Raw genomic sequence first — 22,394 nt, forward strand, 5'->3', positions numbered from 1 at the left:
GAATCCAACTCAGGTCGGCTGCATGCATGACTCAAACTAGAATATTTGTGTATAGGGATGGAGGGATGAGAGAGCATTCAGAACACTTAATAAAATCTCAAAAAATCCACTACCTCATTAAGAATGGCTAAATTAGGGGGCTAGAGCAATAGCACAGCGCGTAGGGCACTTGCCTTGCATGCGGCCGACCCGGGTTCGAATCCCAGCATCCCATATGATCCCCTAGCACCACCAGGGATAATTCCTGAGTGCAAAGCCAGGAGTAACCCTTGTGCAAAAAACCAAAAAAGAATGGCGCTAAGTTAGAGCCTCTTCTTGATGACATAAGATGGACGTTTAGAGGATTTGAGGGCAGCGGGCACCATCTCTGTCAGGGCTGGGATCTACCTGATGTAGTTCCAGTTCTTAGGTTTGTGTCAGGTTCACAGACTTACGGATTCATCAAACTAGGACCCTGAGATGAAGAGACTTCTTGCATTGGATTAAAATAGAGGCTACTCCACCTCTAGACCAGAATGTCCAAGTTGCCCAGGATGTCTAACTTTAGACTCCCTTCCAAGTTATTGAAGCTTCTGTAAATGTCAGAAAATGCTTGTTGTGGGGCCAGAACAACGGTACAGTGATTAGGGTGTTTGCCTTGCACACAGCCAACCTGGGTTTGATTCCCCATGCCCCATATTGTCCCCCAAGCCCTGCCAGGAGTGATCCCTGAGTGCAGAGCTGTGAGATAAGCTCTGAGAACTCACAAGGTATGGCCCACCCACAAAAATTTTTTTTAAAAAGAAAGAAAGAAAATGCTTTTCATGATAATTAAACACACTTCCTCTAGGCCCTTATCCCTGTATTGGCCAATAAAATCTTCAGAAGTCAGAAAATTGTAGAAGAACTTCCAGAAAAGCAAGCAAATCTTGGTAGAGATTTTGCTGCCTTTCTTTTCAGTTCACGGGCTATGCTGATGATTAGTTCTAGGCAAATCTGTGGGCCAGCTCCTTCTGCCAGAAAAGGAGTCTCTGACTATTGAGACTTCCCCTTTGCACACTGACGCTTTCCTTGGAGGTCACAACCAGAGATGACAAACACTCAGAAAATACGCTCTGCTCCCAAAGCTGTGGCTCCAGAGTACAAACAGCATTCAGAGAAGGAGGGATAAATATCTGTCCTGCAGATACCCTGGTTCTGTTACTTCCGGTCAGTGCGTCTTAGTTCTAGCCAATGGTTCTTGGTTTTCTCATCCGTAAAAGAGAGATTGAGAGGAACTTTTAGCATGCAGAAAGGGTTGGGAATAATATGTGAGGAAGCATTTAGCATGCATAACTCAGTGGAGGAGACTGTATTTGAGGTCAAGGGTCAAGGGGAAGCATGAACAAAGGCCTGTGCCCATCAAAGTTGTGGTGTATGCAAACAAGCAGAGCAATACTAGGAAGAAAATAGGGCCCCAACAATTGCCACTGAATTACATGCTAATGAATAGGGGCCCCTCTTGTGGGTAGTGAGCTATAAAATGCCCTTTGCCTGGGCCGTTCATTAAGCACTTTCTCAACGGGCTCATCAGTGCCATTATTGTTTCCACATTGCATCATGATTTAGAGTAGAGATTAAAATGCCTGAAAAGAGTTGTTTTCATCTAATTACCCACCATTTGCCCACATACATCTCCATCCAATATCATCTCTTCCTCTTGGAAGCCTTCCAGCACAAGTGCGTGGTGTGTATTTCTGAACTTCTACAGCGCGCATTGTTTTTAGCACATAATTGGGTCCATTGCTAAACACTGCCTTATATTTTTGACTATTTTCTGAAGAGCTGACATTTCTCCACCCAAATATAAAGCTTATAAGGAAACATCTGTGTCTTGCATAACAAGATTCCTCATGTGAACTAAAATTGCTATTAATATAATGGGGAAAGGACAGAAACAAACAAATTTGGAAACATTTTGTGGGCTTAGGGAAAGATATCTACACCGTTAGGAGAGAACTAGGCAAGAACATCAAGGACACTTCCTGGCGGAAGTGCCTGGTTGTGAATGAGCACAGGTATTGAGTCTTGACCTGGGGAGGTTGGAAGTAGAAGAGAATGTGTCTGAGGTAAAGGGGAAGCATGAATAAGGCTTACACTGTCCAACGGTGTGTGGAGAAATTATAAGGAAGCAGCTTCATATGGCTGGCCTCTAGAATATGCATTACGTGGGAGGAGAAATGAGTCTGTGGATGGGAGCAGGGTCCAGATTACAGTGGACTTGATGGACTATGAAAATAAGTAACTGGGTCCTGATCCCAAGAGCATTGGGGCATCGTTGACAGTAAAGGAGGTGCACAGAGATTGTTCGGGCCTGAATCAAGATACTCCTAATAGAAATACAAATAGATGTGGCTATTTTTGAGAAATATGTAGGTGAAACCTGCCAAATTGGTGATTAATGAGATATGAAAGGTTGAGGGTGAGGAAGAATGAGGCCTCACAGATAAGTGACAGTTTTCTCAGTGGCTGGGTCCTCAGGGGTCTCGGCAACTGAGATGGAGAGTGTGAAGGGAACAGTAGGTGTTTGGGGAGCTACTGGTTTGAGTTTAGACATGTTAAAAGCCCTGTCGTTTCTAGTATATACTTGTGGCAGAGAGTAAGCAATATAAACCTGGATTTCAACTTTATTTGAAATGAAATAAAACCCCAGCCTGTATTCTGACTTTAGGGTTGCTATGAGCAGACACAACAGACATAGAGCGTCAGCTGTAGGTAAGCAAATGGAAATGAGACCGTTATCAGTCATCCTCGTGCAGCGTGTATAATGTTGGAATATATTACTATTCCCCTGAAATCTATATACAGTTACACAGCAATGTTTCTTCATAAAACATTCAAAACACAAACAGACCAGTTTACGCAAAGCATGGTCTGTGGCGCAGCAGCTCAAAGTTCCCCAGAAAGCGGGTAAAAATGCAAATCCATAGGCCCAACACCAGCCCTATGACATCAGATCTCTAGAATTAGAGCCAGGAATCTCTGTTCAAAAAAATTCCACAGTATAATTGTGAAATATAAAGAAGGCTGGTTTTTAAACCATAAAAAAATCAGTGAGGAGGAGAAGGAGGAGGAGGAGGAGGAGAGAGAGAGAGAGAGAGAGAGAGAGAGAGAGAGAGAGAGAGAGAGAGAGAGAGAGAGAGAGAGAGAGAGAGAGAGAGAAAGGGAGGGAGAGAGAAAGAGAGAGGGAAAAGAGAGGGGGAGAGAGAGGGAGAAAGGAGAGAGACGGGGAGAGAGAGGGGGGAGAGAGAGGGAAAAAGAAGAAGTAAAGAGAAAGAGAGAGGAGAGAGAGTAGACAGAGAGAGGGATAGAGGAAGAGATAAAGGGAAAAAGAGATAGAGAGCGAGAGAGCTGAGAAAAGTTAGCCCTTAGTCCGACCCTGGCCCTTGCTTGAGCCCTCTCTCTTGGTGACAGGGTTCATCTGTGCAGCCTATGAGACATGGGAGAACGAGGCTATGTTTATATTACAGTGAACACATGAATATAAGTTCATATAGTGTCCTTCGTCTAGTGGACTATGTCAGAAGCCCATTGCCCAGATCCAGGTAACTGCAGCCTTCCTGCACCTCTTCCTTAACTTCTTGGCTGTGGCCTCCTGAAAAACTCTGAGCAGGAAATCACAGGGTTAAATTGTTCCTGGATAGACCTGCAGGAATGGTGGGAGTAACAAAGATCAACCCTGGCCTCATTTGGGCATAGCTTATATGTAATTTTTAGGTTACTAAGCAGCTCATCCTCTGGCTCCTTGAACCATTTCAAATGCATCTCCTAGAATTTGGCCTTCGATCATTTTCTTCCAGTCCCAGCTCCCTTGCTAAACCTTGCAAGAGAAATCGTTCTTTTTTGGAAGCTGTTCTCTGCAGGAATGCTCAGCCACCAGAGAACCATAGTGATTCACTTCTTTATTGTGATTTCCACTTGCACTTCCCTGATGGGTGATTAGGGCAAACTTCTTTTTAACAGCCACTTGCGATCAGAATATCCTCCTCTATAAACTATTTTTCTTATTTATCCCTTTTTAAAAATAGGATTGCCTCTTAAAAAAATTGATAATTCTTTGTGTATGCTAGAAATAATTCTCTTGTTGAACATGTTATTTTCTTCCTGAATGCATACTTTATTTTTTCATTCTCTTAGTTTTTTTCTAGAGGAAACATTTCATATTTTGATTGGTTCAATGTATTCTCATATGGAGACTGTGTTTTCCATTGACAAACCTCTCTTTGCTTAGCTCAATATCCAGAAGATTTTCTTCTAACTACTTCTAGTTATTTGCAGTTTTACATTTATATCAGTGATTTATTTTTAGCTAATTTTCATACCAGATCTGAAGGTTAGATATAAGGTTTTAGATACACAATATGCGATATTTATTTAGGTTAAGACTCACCTATTTTGGTGCAACTTTTGTTTATGAAAGATTCATGGATGAGATGTGTAGATTCCAGTGCTATTTGTTTCCTTGTTTTCATTCTCCCACACCATTTGTAGTACTCTCTCTCATTCACTTTCTTTTATTATGTCAAAAATTAAGTGATCATATTTATGGATGTTGATCTCAGGGTTTTCTACTCTGATTCATTGATTTCTGTGCCTTGTTAGTACCTTACCATCTTGCCTTCTTAACTACTGTAGCTAAATAGTGAGACTTGACATTACTGAGAATCATTTTTTCCCATCTCGTTTTCTTTGTAAAAAATTTTGGCTATTCTAGGGTCTTTCTGCCTCCATATAAAGTTTAGATTTTCTGCCAATAGAAAATCTGGCTTGAAGTTTTGATAAAAGTTGCAATAAACATAGATAAATTTAGGAGAGAAGAAAAATCTTCACTATGTTGAATCTTCCAACCCCAAAAGTTTCTATCACCATTTGGTTTCTTAAATCAGCACTTTGTAATTTTATTATATATCATATATTTAGCTAGATCCACACCTAAGCATTTCACCTTTTTAGAGCAATAATAAAAAATACTTACACTTTTAGTTTTGATTTGGACTCATTTATTATTGTGTATTGATATTTGTGTACTAATACATTGTCCTTCACCTTTCCTGAACTTATTTATTAATTAAAATCTATAGTTATAGGAAGATTTAAAAAGATATTTTAAAAATGTAGACATGCATATAATCTATAAATCATTTTTTATCAATTCCTACTATATATTTCATTTATTTTTATTCTAACCCATTGACCAGAACTTCCAAAGCCATATTTAATTTACGTGATGAGAACAAATATCCATCACTAACTTCCGGTCTTAGAAACATTTTTGTCTTTTACATAAAATATGATGCTAGCTGTAGGTGTTTTGAATATGCTCTTTAGGAGTTCCTCTCCTTTTTCAGTTTTCTGGGAGTTTTTGTTTTATTTATTTTTGGGCCACAGCCAACAATGCTCAGGGCTCCTGGCTTTGCACTCAGGAATTAGTCCTGGAGGTGCTCGAAGCGTCTGGGATTAAATCTGGGTTGGCTGTGTGCAAGACTAGTGCCCTACCCTCTCTACTATGGCTTCCATCCCCTGGGAGTTTTATTTTTAATATAAATGTGAATCAGACTTTCTCAAATGATTTTTTCTACATCAATTGATATGGATCTTGTCATTGTCTTCTTTAGCTTGTTGATATGGTAACTTATATTCATTGAAGATTGAATATCAAACAAGTCTTACATATGTAATATGTTTTTCCTGGTTATATTATAAGACTTATTTGATGTTGATAAGACTTTTATGTACATTGCTGTATTTGAGTTGCTAGTATTTTGTTAAGGCTTTAACATCCAAATTAAGAACAGATTTTGATCTGTCATTTTCCTTTTTTATAGTCTTTGTCATGTTTTTCACATCCAAAAAATTCACGAGGGAGCAAACTGAACTTAGGATATGTGTTAGAAACTGTACCCTCTTCTCTACTTCCTTAAGGGCAATATTATAAATTAATAAGCTGTATCTTCAACATTAACAGTGCTTTTCTGGAGAACTATAAACCATGGTAGGAGATGAAGAGAAAGAAGGGACACCCTTGTGCATTCTTGCCTCACATCTGGCTTGTTTGCCTCAGGAATCTTCGATGCATCTCTTAGGTGGGAACTTGTCTTGGGATTTCAAATATGGAAGAAATGAAACTTCAACATATGTCTTCTTATTCGGTGGTATTTTAGGAAACACTAAGGAAAGATTAGAGATTAGTGCTTGTGTAAGCAGCTTACAGGACAGCTAGATTTTAAATTACTTTCTAATTACTTAGTATCTTCCCTTTAACTCTTTTCCTGTGTATACTGAATGATACTTTCCCACATTTCATGTAAGAACCAAGGGATCATAAAGCTCAACCGATTGTAGATCTACAGATTATATAGTTAAATATATTTGTGTATATATATACATACACATATATATTTGATATTTAACTTCAAAGCTTGGGTAAAATTTATTGTCTGAGATATAGTTCTATGAGATTTGACAAATGCATAGACTAAGATAATTACCACCATACCCAAGATACCAAATAGTTCCACCACACTTCAAAAATCCTTTGACTCCCCACTTTTAGTCAATCCCTACCCTGACCTCTTGACAAGAACTTATCCATGATTTGAACTTATAGTTTTGCCTTTTCCCTAATATCATAATTGAAATTAGATAGTATAGAATCTTTGGATTCTGTATTACTTCATTATTACTAAGAACAATAAAGTATATTTAGTCTTAATCTGTCATAATTATATCCATCACTATTTATGTGCATATTGTTATTTGCTTTTTCGCTTCAGAAATTTTGCTGCTAGTTTACTTAGTGTCCACCACATCCAATGTTTTTTCAGGAATTTCTGGGCCATCAATCACTTTGTTTAGAGCCACTTAATTCCACTAACAGGTTGATAAGATCAGAGATAGACCACTAACCAAATGCCAGCTTTCACAGGGCCAGTCAAGCACAAAGAAGTAATCTAATAGTACAGGTCTTTTCAACAAAGGCAGTGTTTATTGACTGCTAATTAATTAACCAGCCTACTCAAACACTCTCAGTGACAGGAAAAATAGTAGGTGCAGAATTCTAAAGATTTTAGAACAGAGAAAGATGAATACATCTGAAGATACAAGATGACCAGTTTATTTTTTAATTAAAAAAAATTTTTTTTTTGCTCTTTGGGTTACACCTGGCGATGCACAGGGGTTACTCCTGGCTTTGCACTCAGGAATTATTCCTGGCAATGCTCAGGGGACTATATGGGATGCTGGGAATCGAACCCGGGTTGCCTGCGTGCAGGGCAAACAAACGCCCTATCCGCTGTGCTATCACTCCAGCCCCAATGACCGGTTTCTTAACACTTTAGTGTTCGGTGTCTTGAATAATGTTTATTCTCTGAAAAACGGTCTTGTTGAGACTGGCCCAATTTCCTATCTTTCATACTTCCTCTGGCACTAAATACTTTCGCTCTTTTTATTGTTCTTTTTTTTCTAGATGTTTTTTCTTTTATCTTTTTATTTCTGTTTTAATAACTTCCTTTCTTTTATCTTTTTATTTCTGTTTTAATAACTTCCTTTAGCTGTCTTTTTATGGTAGGCCACTGGTGACAAATTCTCTTAGTTTCCTTTGTCTGAAGATATCTTATTTCCCATTCACTCCTGAAGGATGAATTCACTCTATATGCAATTTTGACGTTGATTATTTTTTTCTGGTCCTAAAACATTTTGTGCCACTTCTTTTTTGAGTCTCTAACTTCTTTTTTTTTTTTCTTTTGCTTTTTGGGTCACACCCGGCGATGCTCAGGGGTTATACCTGGCTCTGCACTCAGGAATTACTCCCAGCAGTGCTCAGGGGACCATATGGGATGCTGGAAATCGAATCCGGGTCGACCACGTGCAAGGCAAATGCCCTACCCCTGTGCTATTGCTCCAGCCCCTGATCCCTAACTTCTGATGACAAATCCATTGCCATTCAAATTGCTTTTCCTATATATTACAGTAATTTTCCTTTCCTTTTTTTTTTTGTTGCTTTCAACATTTTTTTCTTTATCCTTAATTTTCTGAAGTTTGGTAATAATGTGTTTCACTCTATATTTCTTTGTATTTGTTTCTTGTTTTAATCTTGATTTCATGCAATTATTTCTTTTAGCAAATTTGGGAAATTTTCATTCATTGTTTCTTCAACTACTTTCTTAGCCTTATCTAGTCCCACCTTTTCTTTGAATTCTGATGACACGATGGTGTGAATATTAGATCTTTTAGTTTCACTGGCCTATGAGGTCCTATTAATTTAAGTTTTTGATTGGTCAGGTGAAATTTTTCTTTGTTGTTCTGTCTTTAAGTTAACTGATCTTTTATTCTCTATAGTCTGCTGTTGAAACATTCATTGAAGGTTTAATGTCAGTTGTTTATTTTCAGTTCTAAAATTTTAATTTCATTCTTTTGTGGATACTCATTCATGCTAAGTAGTGGTGAAAATGAACACCTCTCATTTGGCCTTTCACACCACCCTGGTAGAGAGGAAGAGATGTGTCTTACTATCCCTGGTTGGAGATGGAAGTCCTCCTCCTCCTTCTCCTCCTCCTCCTCCTCCTCCTCCTCCTCCTCCTTCTCCTCCCCTTTGTCCTCCTCCTCCTCTTCATCCTCCTTCTCTTCTTTCTCCTCCTCCTCCTCCTCTTTCTCTTCCTCTTCCTCCTCCTCTTCATACCCCTCCTCCTTCTGTACTATACTTAATAATTTTTAAATTTTTATTTTATTTAATTTTTTTTCATTGAATCACAGTGAGATACAGTTACAAGGTTGTTCATGATTGGGTTTCAGTTATCAGTTATATAATGTTCCAACACCTGTCCCTTCACCAGTGCACACTTCTCACTCCACCAAGTCCCTGACCTGTTTCTGTTACAGGCATTTCTCTCTCTCTCTCTCTCTCTCTCTCTCTCTCTCTTTCTCTCTCTCTCTCTCCCCTCTTTATCTCTTTCTCTCTCCTTTTGGCATTATGAATCACCGTCTTCCTCATCTAGTTTATGATCTAAATAAAAATACAAATAAACATAACAAAACTTCCTTCACCCCCAAAGAAAACTCAGGGGACTTACTGCCACCTTGTTCCTTAGGTCCTAAGTTTTCTCTCTAGCCTACTTTCTTCTTATGATCTTTAAATATATTTTTACACTTAATTAATATACCATAATCTAGAATTTTTAATTCTTACTTAGTAGTCAGCATAAGAGAGATATGTATCTATTCCATCTTGGTCCAAAATCGGAGGGAAAATAGATTTTTTTGTTGCTCTTGCGTTTTGGTCACACTGGCTGTGCTCAGGATTACTCCTGGCTTCATGCTCAGGAATCATTCCTAACGGTCTCTGGGGACCAACCATATATGGTATCAGAGATCAAACCAGGGTCCATTGCATATAAGGCAAGTGTCATGCCCTAGAAAATAGATTGCTTAGACCTATAAAGCAATTTAAGAATTTTATAATCCGAATCTCTTAAAAGCTCTAGTAGGACCACTTTAGTAGAGTTTAGTCATCTAGATATTTGCCTTTTTATTACACTCCCTAATCATCATTTTCCATTCTCCCGTCTTCTACAGAGGAAGAAGAGATGTCACACAATAGCCATCCTCTACAACCTAACAGAGAATTACTTGGCTAAAAATCTTATTGCTGAGGAATAAAATGGGGTTTATTTCTCTGAAGTGCATAGGGGTGAAAAACAATTTAGAATCCTTGAATGCTAAAAATGAGCCTCAAAGACACAGGAATACCATCTAGCAGAGATGTGGTGAAACCAAGTCTACACATCATGGTAGTATATCTAGAATAATACTTCTTATCACTAATGTGTCAACAAATCACCTTAGGTCACTTTTTTTTTTTTGCTTTTTGGGTCACACCCAGTGATGCACAGGGGTTACTCCTGGCTGTGCACTCAGGAATTACCCCTGGTGGTACTCAGGGGACCATATGGGATGCTGGGAATCGAACCTGGGTCGGCCACGTGCAAGGCAAGCGCCCTACCCGCTGTGCTATCACTCCAGCCCCTTAGGTCACTTTGCTAAAAGGCAGATTCTGACTTCAGAGTCTAGAGCAGGGTCCTAAATCTTGCATATCTAACAAATGTAGTTGCTTGCAATGCTACTATCCTTTGAGTAGCAACTTGCTAGAATAGAGCTCCTTGCTCTTTTCATGGCCCTGGTGAACTGTGTGGTCCATCTGCCACAAATAAAGAATATGTAAGAGTTTGGCAATAATGCATCTAAGTATCCTTTGCTCAGTGTGTAGGGAGCTGGGCATGGTAATGGACACAGAGGAGGGAATGCAAATATCTGTCAGGAGAACAAACACTGCTGATTCTGCAGTGGATTTTCTGCCCCTGATTTCCTAATTTTGGCAATGAATCATAATAGAACCCAAAATTGGATTTAAAAAAACAAGGAAAATTTTATACAAAGCAAAAGAAAACAGCAATAAAAACAACCCAAACCTTAAGCTGTTTAGCTGCCCACGTTATCTGGTACTGCAAGTCGAAGATCTTTTCCTCCATAATATTATGGAGTTCAATTTTCTAATAAGTAAATTTAAGTTTATCAAACAATTACATTTAATTCTTTGGCAAGACCTAAGTGTGACCAGCAATATGTGCATTTTGTTCCATGTGTATTGATTCCAGTGTGGGAGAAACACAACTGAATACACAAAGTATTCCCTGACTTGGACCTTGCTCCTGACTTTACTGCTAAATTTATATGGGGTCTTAAATAATTCAGTTAATGTCTCTCTGGCAATTTTCAAAAGATCTTAATGATGCTGGCATACAAGTTATGGCAATTTAAAATAATTGTATTGTTAAAAAATTAATATAAGTGTCTCGAGGGAATCTGAACACTGAAACCGAATGTTCTAATGGATTGAACTGTGCTGGGCCCCTCTGGAAGAGAAAGATTCAGCAGTCAACTCTTAAATAAATATGACTAGATAACAGTTCTTCAGCTCTCACTTGAGATCTTTTATTCTCTCAGGTATCATGGATACAAGAATCTTCTATCTCTGTTCTCTTTGGATCCATCTATCTGTCGATCAGAGCAAGATGGCAAATTTCTGTGTCATTGCTCTTGTGACCCTCTCCTCAGTGCAGCAGGGGGCTCCAAGACTCATCTTTCAATTTCTAGTTATCTAGTGTTCTATAAGAATTATGTCGTGGTGAATGAGACAGATAGACAGACAGATACACACACACACACACACACAAACACATACACCACAGAGACAGACAGGGACAGAGATTTGTCTGCTTATGTGCGTAAAGGAAGGAAGAATGGAAATGGGATTAGCAAGGGCAAAGGTGGGAATGGAGAAGATGAGATTTTGGACCACAAACTGACAAACTGTTCTCGGATGGTGACTCTGTGTGAGTCTTTAAGTTCAACATCAATATACGAACAGGGGTCAGCCCATGTCATTTTCGAAAGAACATCAGATTATCAGGAAAGTCCTAAGCCTGTCCCAGGTTCATCTCACAGTCTTCCAATTTCTTTGCACCGGGCTGGTCTCTAGGCTTATGATGCAGGGATTAGATAGCCTGAGGGTATTACTGAGAGATAAATCAGGCTGCAAACCTTCTTCAGTCATCTACCGTGAAGAAGGCAACTGGGCATCCAGCTTATAAGAGCAACATTCAGTTCCGTGAGTATTTCTCTATTTCTGATGGTTTAAACAGGACTCAGCTTAAAGGGTTTTGTGGGGTGGGGTGATATGGCTCAAAAACAAAGAAATAGAGGAAGAAGAACACACAGATTCTTCTGTGATGGGAATGGGAGAAAACATGAAGCTAATATACCCAATCTTCCAGCTTATGCCGTGTGACGAGCTACTAGGTGAAATGGGCTACGGTAGTGTCACTGCAAAGCCCACATTCATTTCAAAGGAATCCCTAAACTAACCCTACCTTTTTGTGACTCTGGAACAAACAGTGTTCTGGGAAAGAGAGGGTCTGGGACATTAAGTGGCCACAGAGAAGCAAACCATTCTTTACTCTCAAGATGTACTTGACAACTTGGCCCAGACACCAAGGAACTGACATGGGCATGGGGGGGCCTGGGCAGCTGGGCATGAGCCTTGGAACACCACAGCTCCCTGCTGGTGGCTTCACCTTTCCCCACCAAGAGTCCTGTGGTTGTTTGTCCCAAGATGAAGCAAGGTGCTTGTTAGATTATTGGTTTTGTTCTACTGTTTGAGTTTGGTTTGAGACTTCCTTGGCTCCAAACTTAAGCTCTCCCTCCTTGAAAAGACCCTGAGTGACACTGAGGGGAGTCATTCCCCTCAGTGGAGAAGAGAGAACTCCAGTACCTATGTCCTCCCACCCCCTGATCTTAGTCCAGCAGCTACAAAACTGCGTCTCTGCCACATCTTTGCAGAGAAAGAGGGAAGTGGAAGTCTGGGGTGATAACAGCACGAAGCGTCCTGACTCGAGATCCTTCGGGAACTGCCTCTCTTGAGCTGGAGTTTATGGAGGATTCTCTTCTGTTGCTTTTTACAGCTGAGCCCTCTTGTCTGGGGTCAGCAGACACTGACACTAACCCAGCTCACTGCGAAACTATGTCTTAAATTATAATTTTTCTCTGTCCACTTTCTGCAAAGACTGTGTAGTGTACAAAAGGGGAAGTGCCAATATTGCTTAAAAAACAGGAAAGCATTGTGCTCACAAAGGAATGAATTACTTTAGAGAGAAAAACGTTCTACCACCTCTTCCCTGAGAGCAAGTCTGACCCTGGATCAAGATCATTCAGTGGCAGGGATGCCCTTAGGATCCCCAGGAGCCCACACTCAGGAAGAGTTGAGTCTTAGATGACATCAGTGATTGAAAGAATTAGGAATATTTACATATATTTGATCTGCCCTTTGCCACAATTTGCAGGGGGACCTGTAGGCAAATCTATGGCATCCACACATCAGGAATTGTCTAGCTTCTGTAGACTATTAAAATACTGTACATGAAATACAAAAGGATTGGTGTTCCAAGTATAAAATTTGATTGATACGAGAATCCAGGGGATAACCAGACAGCCATTTGGCAACTCTTTCAGGGAGAATTCCTTTATAGAATGTTTTACCTTTAAAATAAAACAGAAAGTACATCCAAGTCTAGAGGGGCAACTTCAAAGTTATGTAAATGTGCAAGAGACACAAGAAAAAGAGGATGTGTGACCAAGGGGAGATGAATATCAAGTGTGATTTTAAGTTCTTTGGGGGTGTCAATAGGGGTGTCAAAAGAATTCAAGAGAAGCTTCTTAGAGTATATGTTGGGCCCAGGACTCAGCTGAGAGTTGGGTGTTTGGGTTATTAGATTACCCTGGAGAAGATTACTCTGCAGGGACAATAGTGCATGACAAGGACTCCTTAGCAACTGACGCAGGAGTGTTTGTGGGGCTGTGGCAGGGTCCAGGAGAATCTGTCCCAAAGTCCTAGATGTTCCTGGAGTTTGCAGTGTCCTGGGCTTCCGTTGGTTTGGTGCCTGGTCACTTTTGAACACTCTGTTCTAGTCACTCAATTTACTCTAGTATTTCCTTTAACTTCCCTCTGAGCCATGAATGATGGTATTTTAATCATCTGATAGATAATGAAGCTCAGAGGCCTAACTCAAGATATTTAAGATCACACAGACAGTCAGTTTTATCGTGCAGAAACCCCAAACTGAGTCTCTTAACTTCCTATTTTATTTTAATTGTGCTTTTTGGGTCATACCTGGCAATGCTCAGGGGTTACCCTTGGTTCTGCACTCAGAAATTGCTCCTGGCGGTGTTTGGGGGACCATATGGAAAGCCAAGGATTAAACCCGGCTTGACGGCATGCAAGAAAAACACCCTACCTGTTGTAATATCACTCCGGAACCCCTCTTATTCCAATCAGATAAGCTCTTTTATTAGAAAGAGCATGTCCATGATCCTGTGTTTCCCCAAAGGGTAAATGGAACAATTAGGATTTCACTCACTTTGTAGGACTCTGAGTCAAACATAGAATGCTTCTCGAGAGAATAGCTTCACAAAATAGAAGATTTTATCCCAAATCTCACATCATGAGATATCATCATCGTCATCATCATCATCATCATCATCATCATCATCATCATCATCATCATCATCATCATCCCGTTGATCATTTATTTTTCCGAGCGGTCTCAGTAACGTCTCCACTCATCCTAGCCCTGAGATTTTAGCACCCTCTCTTTACTTGTCCTTCCCAATGGTGCCACATTGGAGGCTCTTTCAGGGTCAGGGGAATGAGACCCATCATTGTTACTGGTTTTGGCATGAGATATCAGGGGGGTAAAATAATACTTTTAAAAAATCCACTTGTCATTTACTTAAAATTTAGCTTTAACTGGATAGGAGGGGGCAGCCTATATCTGCTCGATCTGGCATCTTAATCCAGGGAGATACACTCCAGAAGAAAGAAAAGTTGGTGGTTTCTTGCTACAATGAGAGAATTAAAAATGAAAGGAACAAAAAGAACCCCCTTGATTCTGACAACTTCTCTAGTTTTTCCTCTGTGGCTCGGGCAAAGCTGGGAGGAGGCAATTGCTGGTGGTTGAACCCTGATAAGGAAGCAGCTCTCAGCCACCCAGCTGCCAGTCCCATAATTCCACACGTAAGAAGCCTGATCTGGCTTGTTCCTCAAAATAGCTGAGGCCCGTCAAGCAGGAATCCCCCAAGTGAGGAGAGGACAGGTGGGGACATTCTCCAAAGCCACTGTGAGCTCCGTGAGGGGAGAGCAGCTGAACCCTGTGTGTAGTTTGATGGGTAAGACCACAGGGTCAGGATGTCAGACTGAAGGTGAAGAGTTCAAGTTCATTTACTTTCTGACTCATACAATAACTCTTACACACAGGCACCTCTACTGGTGGTCTTGCTGTAGGAAGTTCTGAGGGCACAGAACTGCGTGTAAAGCGGAAACTCAATCTCATGGATGCATGGTCACGGGGATTAAGACCAGGTCACTTGCATGGAGAGGGGATTCAGAGGCCTGACCGGGTTCACTTGTTCTGGAACCAACATCCATGTTCCTCAGGATGCGTCTCCTAAACAAAAGGGGGACTAACGAAATGAATGAAAATAGTCGTTTTTCATTATGAAGACTAGGAAACACATCACTGTATCAGTGTCATCCCGTTGTTCATCAATTTGCTTGAGCGGGCTCCAGTAACGTCTCCATTCATCCCTGTCATGTGCTAGTGTAGCCTGATGGTGTATTGGGGACTCTTTCAGGGTCAGGGAATGAGGGCCATCCTTGTTTTTCCTCCTCCCTCCTTAGGAAACACATAGGTAAGGAAAAAATATCTTGAAAACAAGGATACTACAAGAATTTGAAAATAATGGGAAACACTTGGTGAAGTTATACAAGCTAAGCTTGAAGGGATGTTTCCGTGTGATAGGAAGAAATATAGCACATACCAAAGATGATACAAGAGAGAATGGAACTGAGAGTATTAGCATACATTGATACTGGATGAAGTAAAGAAGTTATGAAAACTTATCACCGATTTATAATTTTGTAACATTTCAGGAGCTTAGTTTTATTCACCTTTTTGCATGAAGATGCAAATAAAATAAAAACTATCTCTCATACATGGGATGCAAAGAAAAACAGTGAGGGAAAAACAGTAAATGGCTAACCTCCTGGGAACTACAGATTTTGTCTACAGAACTGAGTTTGTGTGGAGGAGGGGATTAGGAGGGCTGGGAGGGGCCCCTGGGACACTGGTGGAGGGAAGTGAGGTCCAGATTGGTGATTAGTCTGGAATTAGCACAATGTATGCATGAAAAGGATGATGAACAGTATTGTAAATCAACTACTGCATAAAAATGGTTTTAAGATATCCCATTAAGAAGCAATAATTTCTCTCCCTTTGCATCAACAAAAAAGTGCTGAATTCTGTATCCAGGAGCTTTTCTTTTCTGTTTTCCTTTATCGTGGCCACTTTGAGCTGTGCTCACGCGTGGTGACACTTTCCTAGTGGTGCTGGGGCCAGGGGCTGAGCTGGGTGTTCTGGGGATCAAACTCAGGACCTTGCATCCCCCAGGCCTGTGCTCTGCCACTTATGTCCCCTCCGGAGCCTCAAGATGCGTTTCTTCCCCAGTTTTCAGTGGGGTGTAACAAGCTCTGTCCCTGACTCCACCCATTTCCTGAAATGTCCTTTTATATCTCACCATCTAAGGGCCCTGAAAGGAACCGTCGGCCACAGGAGGACTATCAGAATGAGTGACAACAGCACTTTGGTTCCTCCTCCAGCTTCAAGCCAAGGCCCCACCACCCCACGCAAGGGGCCTCCCAAGTTCAAGCAGAGGCAGACTCGCCAGTTCAAGAGCAAACCTCCTAAGAAAGGCGTGAAAGGGTAAGACAGAGTTGAGGAAGAGGAGTTTTTCTTCTTTCCCCTCCTCAAGACTGCTTTGGCCTTAAGAAAGGAGGGCTCCATGATGTAAAATAGACCTTCAGAAATTTCCAGCCCTTCCTCTGTTTTTGTCTCTCACATAATGCTTGCTGAGTCACCCTTAGCCAGGAAGCTGACCAGGTTGACAGCTTAACTGCACAGAGCACAGTGAAGTGTCTAACCCCTTTGACCTGGTCTCCCACACTCCCGTCTGTCAATCACTTCAGTTCCCCAACACATCCTATACTTGAATCTACAACACACAGCAACCGACCAATTCCAAAGCACATTTTCTTTTTCTTTTTTGCTTTTTGGGCCACACCCAGGGATGCACAGGGGTTATTCCAGGTTCTGCACTCAGAAATAACTCCAGCAGAGCTTGGGGTGCGGGGGATTGAACCCGGGTCGGCCGTGTGCAAGGCAAGCACACTATCATCTGTACTATCTCCTCAGCCCCCATATTTTATTTTCTAAGGCTTAACATTTTAAGTCTTCAGTTCCTTATTTCTCACTTTCTTTCCTTAGTGAGAGTCTAGTCATTTTCTTTCTTTCTTTTTCTTTTTTTTTGGTTGGGGGGAGGGCATTGCTAAATATTTATAAATAAATGGGCTCCACTGGGATTAAAGCATTCAAAAAATGGTGCCTCTTAAAAACAAAACAAAACAAAACAAAACAAAAACCACGTATCAACCACTTACAGAAAACCAAACACTTAGCATGAAAGTCAGAAATGTGTTTTAAAGCAGATATGTTTGAATTCACCAAGTTTCACTCTTCATTAAAAAGTTATTTTTGATTTTTTTTCTTTTTTTGGCAGGGGGTGTGGGGTCCTGATTGCTCAGGACTTACTCCTGGCTCTGCTCAGGGTTCACACCTGGCAGGGCTCGGGGGACCATGTGAGGTTCTGGGGATTGAACCCAGTTCTGCTGCGTGTAAAGCAAACACCCCACACATTATACTATTGCTCTGGCCCTTCCTTAAACAAATTTTGTTTTCTAAAGGACAGATAAGAAACCTGTTTGGAAACCCCTGTTCTAATTTTGCTTAGTAGAGTCTACTCATTTTTAACTCACAACTCATAAGTTAATTCTTTTTGTTTTGGCCATATCTGGTGGTGCCCAGGAGCTGGTTCCTGTTCACTGGTTGGGGGAATCACCCCCTGAGCTGCTGGGGGGGGGGTAGGATGGGGGGAGCTACACTGAACATCTGAAGTAAGCCTGAGGCTCCTGGATGCAAAACTTGTGCTCCCGCCTTCTGAGTCATCTCCCCAGCCCTGGTGTAACTCCTTTTTGAAGTAATTATTAGCTTTCTTAGGCAAACATTATCAATCCCAGTTTGCATTTTGTAGATTCGGTAATCAGAACATGTATTATTTTAACACGACATTGATTCGATTCATTAACCTATATTCCCTGAGACTGAGCATAATCTGTAAAAATGTGTTTGTTCATTCTTTAACTCTTGAGGCCTACCACAATGGCAGGCACATAGTAGATGCTTGAGAAATGCGTTTGGATAATAGATGGATGAATCACGTTAATATCCTTCATAGTGCTTTTTCATTTCAATTTCTGTTTTCAAGAGTAGAACTGACCGAAACTGGTCGTGCTTATCATTCTTGTTGGCTCTCAATTATCTTAGGCTAAATATTTTAGGCGTGCGGGCAAGAGAGTCTTTTGCCCACACACCTGGCTGTCTTCCCTGGGGCCCCTCAGAGGGGATGGGCTCCAGCTTCCCTCCCTGCCCCGAGCAGAGCTCCCGGCAGTGAAAAACCTCCGGAACCTAGCCACAGCCATGCTCAAGGCCCCTCTCTACACGTTTGGACAGGCCTCACGCATGAAGGTACCGGTAGAGGAACCCAGGTGTGTGTAATCCCATCAACGGCCAACATCCAGAGACTTAAAAGCAAGCTCCCAGAAGCGATATCTTATAACCTACTTTTTCCTCTGGGAGAAACTCGCATGCTACTGAGAGCTTCCTGCCCACATGGGACAGCCTCGCAAGCTTCCCATGGTGTATCTATATGCCAAAGCCAGTAACCAGCTGAATCTCATTCCCCTGACCCTGAAAGAGCCTTCAATGCAGCATCATTGGGATGGCCGAGAAGAGAGAGGCTTCTGAAATCTCAGGGATAGGATGAATGTAGAGGTTACTGAGACCGCTCGAGCCACTCGATGATCAACGGGATTTTGTGAAATATTTTACAGGGGAAAAGATTTTCTCCATTGTGACACATTGTCTCAAACTTTTCTTTTGTGGAATTTTCTTTGCCCTATTTCAATGCAAACAAAAGGAGTTTTCAGATACAAAACTTAAACCTTTTCTTCCCTAGTAAGTCAGGAAACTCCACATTGCTCTGATCTTTTCTAATTTCATTTGTATTTTTGTCCATAGGTTTGGAGATGACATTCCAGGCATGGAGGGACTAGGAACAGGTGAGGTGCTGAAGAATTTAGGAATTTCACTTTTGGAACTTCGTTTTTTCGGCCTCACAGGGCCAGTTAAAATTTTAAGACCTCACAGAACCTCACAGGGGCAGTACAATTACTCTATGAAGACCGGAGATTTGGGGGGCTTGACCAGACGTTCTCAATTTAGCCCCTGAGTGCTCAGACACAAAAACTCTAAAAAAAACTCAGACTAAGCCCAAAGTTTAATCCTTTTGGTTTGCTCAACAACTCTTAAGGACCTATAATGCTGAATTATAGACTTTAGTAACAAGAAGATTTTCAGCTGGACTACCCAAACTTCTTTATTTTGCAAGAGAAATCTGAGATACAGAGAAATTGAGTGACACTCTGAGGTCACTGAGTGAGGTTTGGGGATGGATGGGTGGAGTCCGGCAACCTTCCTACTCCCCAAACCACTCCCTGACCACCTTCCTCTTTTGACGGATGCTCTGGCACCCAGAACAGGGCCTGACTGTCTCTGACTGCATCCAGGACAACAATATTTTTTAATTTGCTAGAAGTGGGTTCTTCATTGCATAATAAATACACATTGCTGCATGTTCTTTTAAAAAATGAATAGATTTTCACAGCAGAACGCTAGTAGCAGAAAAAAAAACCCACACAAAATTCAATAATAACATGGAAAATTTACAGGAGAGTAAGTTCTTAGGTAAAAGGGACACACTGCGTGTTTATTATCTTGTAACAAGATTGCCTGAGGCCTCAAGGAGAGAGGAGGGTCTCAGGTGGCCAGGAGCGAATGATTTCCCGGTGCTCTGCTTTAGAGGAATGGAACAGTTATTCTTGATCCATGCAATGCAAGCGTTAAGTAGTGAAACCAAGCTCTCCTGAGGCCCACAAGGTCTGCATCACCTTAGTGCCATTAACTAAGGTGACATGTTTTGCAGAAGATACTACTCTGAACATCTTGAAAAAAAGCTGTTTTGAGTCTAACAGTTTTGAACTTCATGAATAAAAGCATTATAAACACCCTGGGGCTTGTTTCCAAGCCAGTGTGAGTTTTCAGCTAATTTAATTTTGGTTTGGTTTTGTTTACTTGTTTTGGGGCCACCCGTGGCAGTGGTCATGGGTCACTCTTAAAAGTGCGCAGGGGACCATATTCAGGGATCAAACTGGAGTCAACCATATGCAAGGCAAGTGCCACAACTGCTGTATTATCTCTCTGCCCCTCACTTAGTACACTTTTGACAAATGATGGCATTTATAGAAATTAACTTCCACGCAGGTGTTTCTCACTGTGCTTGCTTTGGGCAATGAAGTGCCATGCTTGGGCTTTCAGATACAAGCCAGTTCATAACGCTTGTTTGCTGCTCTAGATCAACTGCTTCTATGCCTTGGACAGGGATATATAGGACCAGAAAATTCTCTTTGGGCTGTGGAGGATATGTTTGTTTGTTTTTGTAAATTTTATTGAATCACCGTGAGAGAGTTACAAGCTTTCATGTTTGGGTTGCAATCACACAATGATCAAACACCCATCCCTCCACCAGTACACATTCCCCACCACCAATATCCCCAGTATATCCCCCCCCTTTCCCACCCTCCCCTGCCTCCGTGGCAGACAATATTCCCCATACTCTCTCTCTACTTTTGGGCATTATGGCTTGCAACACAGACACTGAGAGGTCATCATGTTTGGTCCATTATCTACTTTTGGCACACATCTCCCATCTCGACTGGTTCCTCCAGCCATCACTTTCTTAGTGATCCCTTCTCTATTCCACCTGCCTTCTCCCCATTGTGGAGGATATGTTTTACTCTGACAAAATATTGGAAATAGGTAAGTATTGGAGAAAAATCTGGTATCTGTAGCCTTATTCAAATTTCATATTTTACCGCTCAGTGATTCCCACCTCTGCCCCCCCTCCCACTGGGGTATTTAATCTCTTTGATGTCAGCCAACCTGTCTACAACTCAGAGACAAAACTATCTTATTGCTGGACACAAGAAACAGCAATAAGATAGTAAAAGTTAGAGGCTTCCTGGAAATAACTCCCCCACATGAGATTAGAAGTAGTGAAGAAACTTGAAAATAGGTCGCAGATGCCCAAGAATAGCTGTAAACCCAAGAATACTCAGCCGTGGATAGGAGACTAGGTTTACAGGCCCTGGGAATCAAAAGGTAACACTGTTATACCGTTGTTCATCGATTTGCTCCAGTGGGCACCAGAAACATCTCCATTGTGAGACTTGTTGCTACTGTTTTTGGCATATTGAATATAGAGCCCCTCATTCTCACTTAATTCCTTAATAAGGACCAGAGTTCCACTTTCATTTCTCCACAGTGATTGAACTTTGGGGCCACCCATAGGGTCACTGGGCTGCACCCACACCATCTTACTTCCTCTGATCGCTGCCCAGGAGCCCCTTGGGTCACACCCCCAAAGAGAATTCAGAATAAAATAGACAAAGGGGAAAGGGAGTGGTGCTCTGGGAGAATCCAAAGCTACAGTAGATCCACTCAGCAGTTGTCCTCATCTCTCCTAGGCAGATGAGCCACTTCACACAACCTTCTGCTCACTGTCAACTGGGACAATGATTAGGAGACAGGAGGGATGACGCTGTTTGCTGCTAAGGGATGTCTTTCTTGGACAGAAAAGCCCCATTCTTCTCACCATGGGGCTGACTTACACATTCTTTTTCTCCTCTCTTACAGACATTACGGTGATTTGTCCCTGGGAGGCCTTCAGTCACCTGGAATTGCATGAGCTTGCCCAGTTTGGAATCATATAGGGCACCAGAGTCCACTACACAACAACATCTGCTGTAACTTTGATTGCTTTTGCCCTATTGATCTGCCGAGGTCTTGAACAAAGCTGTCTGAAAGTGGTTTCTTTGGTGTACACAGTCATTGCCCAATAGTTACTAGTAAGATTACTCTTGGTGACATGTGTTTTCTTCCTGTGTCAGTCAGCTCACAGTAGAATAAAAATCAACATTTATTAGGGTATTTAAAAAATTTCTTTCTTTTTTATCAGATGGACAGAAGTTATCAATATTTCTCTAAGTTTTGTTGATTTCCATTTATATTCTTGAAACCTGTGTTTGCTAGGCAATCATGATGATTGGCAGTAGTTCTTTCTTTCTTTCTTTCTTTCTTTCTTTCTTTCTTTCTTTCTTTCTTTCTTTCTTTCTTTCTTTCTTTCTTTCTTTCTTTCTTTCTTTCTTTCTTTCTTTCTTTCTTTCTTTCTTTCTTCCTTCTTCCTTCCTTCCTTCCTTCCTTCCTTCCTTCCTTTCTTTCTTTCTTTCTTTCTTTCTTTCTTTCTTTCTTTCTTTCTTTCTTTCTTTCTTTCTTTCTTTCTTTCTTTCTTTCTTTCTTTCTTTCTTTCTTTCTTTCTTTCTTTCTTTCTTTCTTTTAAATTTCTTTTTGGGTCACACCTGGCAATGCTCAGGGGTTATTCCTGGTTCTTCGCTCAGGAATTATTCCCAGCAGTGCTCGGGGGACCATATGGGATGCTGGGAATTGAACCTGGGTCGGCCGCGTGCAAGGCAAGTGCCCTAC

At 41.2% G+C, this 22,394-nt stretch overlaps 1 protein-coding gene across 1 annotated transcript; it reads left to right on the forward strand.

The window, feature by feature from the left end:
* Nucleotides 1–16,248: 16,248 nt before the first annotated feature.
* On the forward strand, nt 16,249–21,625 carry PDE6H (phosphodiesterase 6H). Its single transcript, XM_004611296.2, has 3 exons — nt 16,249–16,385; nt 18,816–18,856; nt 21,549–21,625. Exons 1-3 carry the CDS (start codon nt 16,249–16,251, stop codon nt 21,623–21,625), a joined length of 255 nt encoding a protein of 84 aa, XP_004611353.2.
* Nucleotides 21,626–22,394: the final 769 nt, after the last annotated feature.

This window comes from Sorex araneus, chromosome 10 (assembly GCF_027595985.1).
Source record: "Sorex araneus isolate mSorAra2 chromosome 10, mSorAra2.pri, whole genome shotgun sequence".
In the NCBI taxonomy this organism is placed as follows: Eukaryota; Metazoa; Chordata; class Mammalia; order Eulipotyphla; family Soricidae; genus Sorex; species Sorex araneus.

What these genes read in the sequence shown, in the direction of transcription:
- PDE6H (XM_004611296.2), top strand. Translation starts at nt 16,249, where the DNA reads ATGAGTGACAACAGCACTTTGGTTCCTCCTCCAGCTTCAAGCCAAGGC. An exon ending in CCTAAGAAAGGCGTGAAAGG is followed by an intron (nt 16,386 to 18,815) that starts GTAAGACAGAGT and finishes TTTTGTCCATAG; the next exon opens with GTTTGGAGATGACATTCCAG. An exon ending in CATGGAGGGACTAGGAACAG is followed by an intron (nt 18,857 to 21,548) that starts GTGAGGTGCTGA and finishes CCTCTCTTACAG; the next exon opens with ACATTACGGTGATTTGTCCC.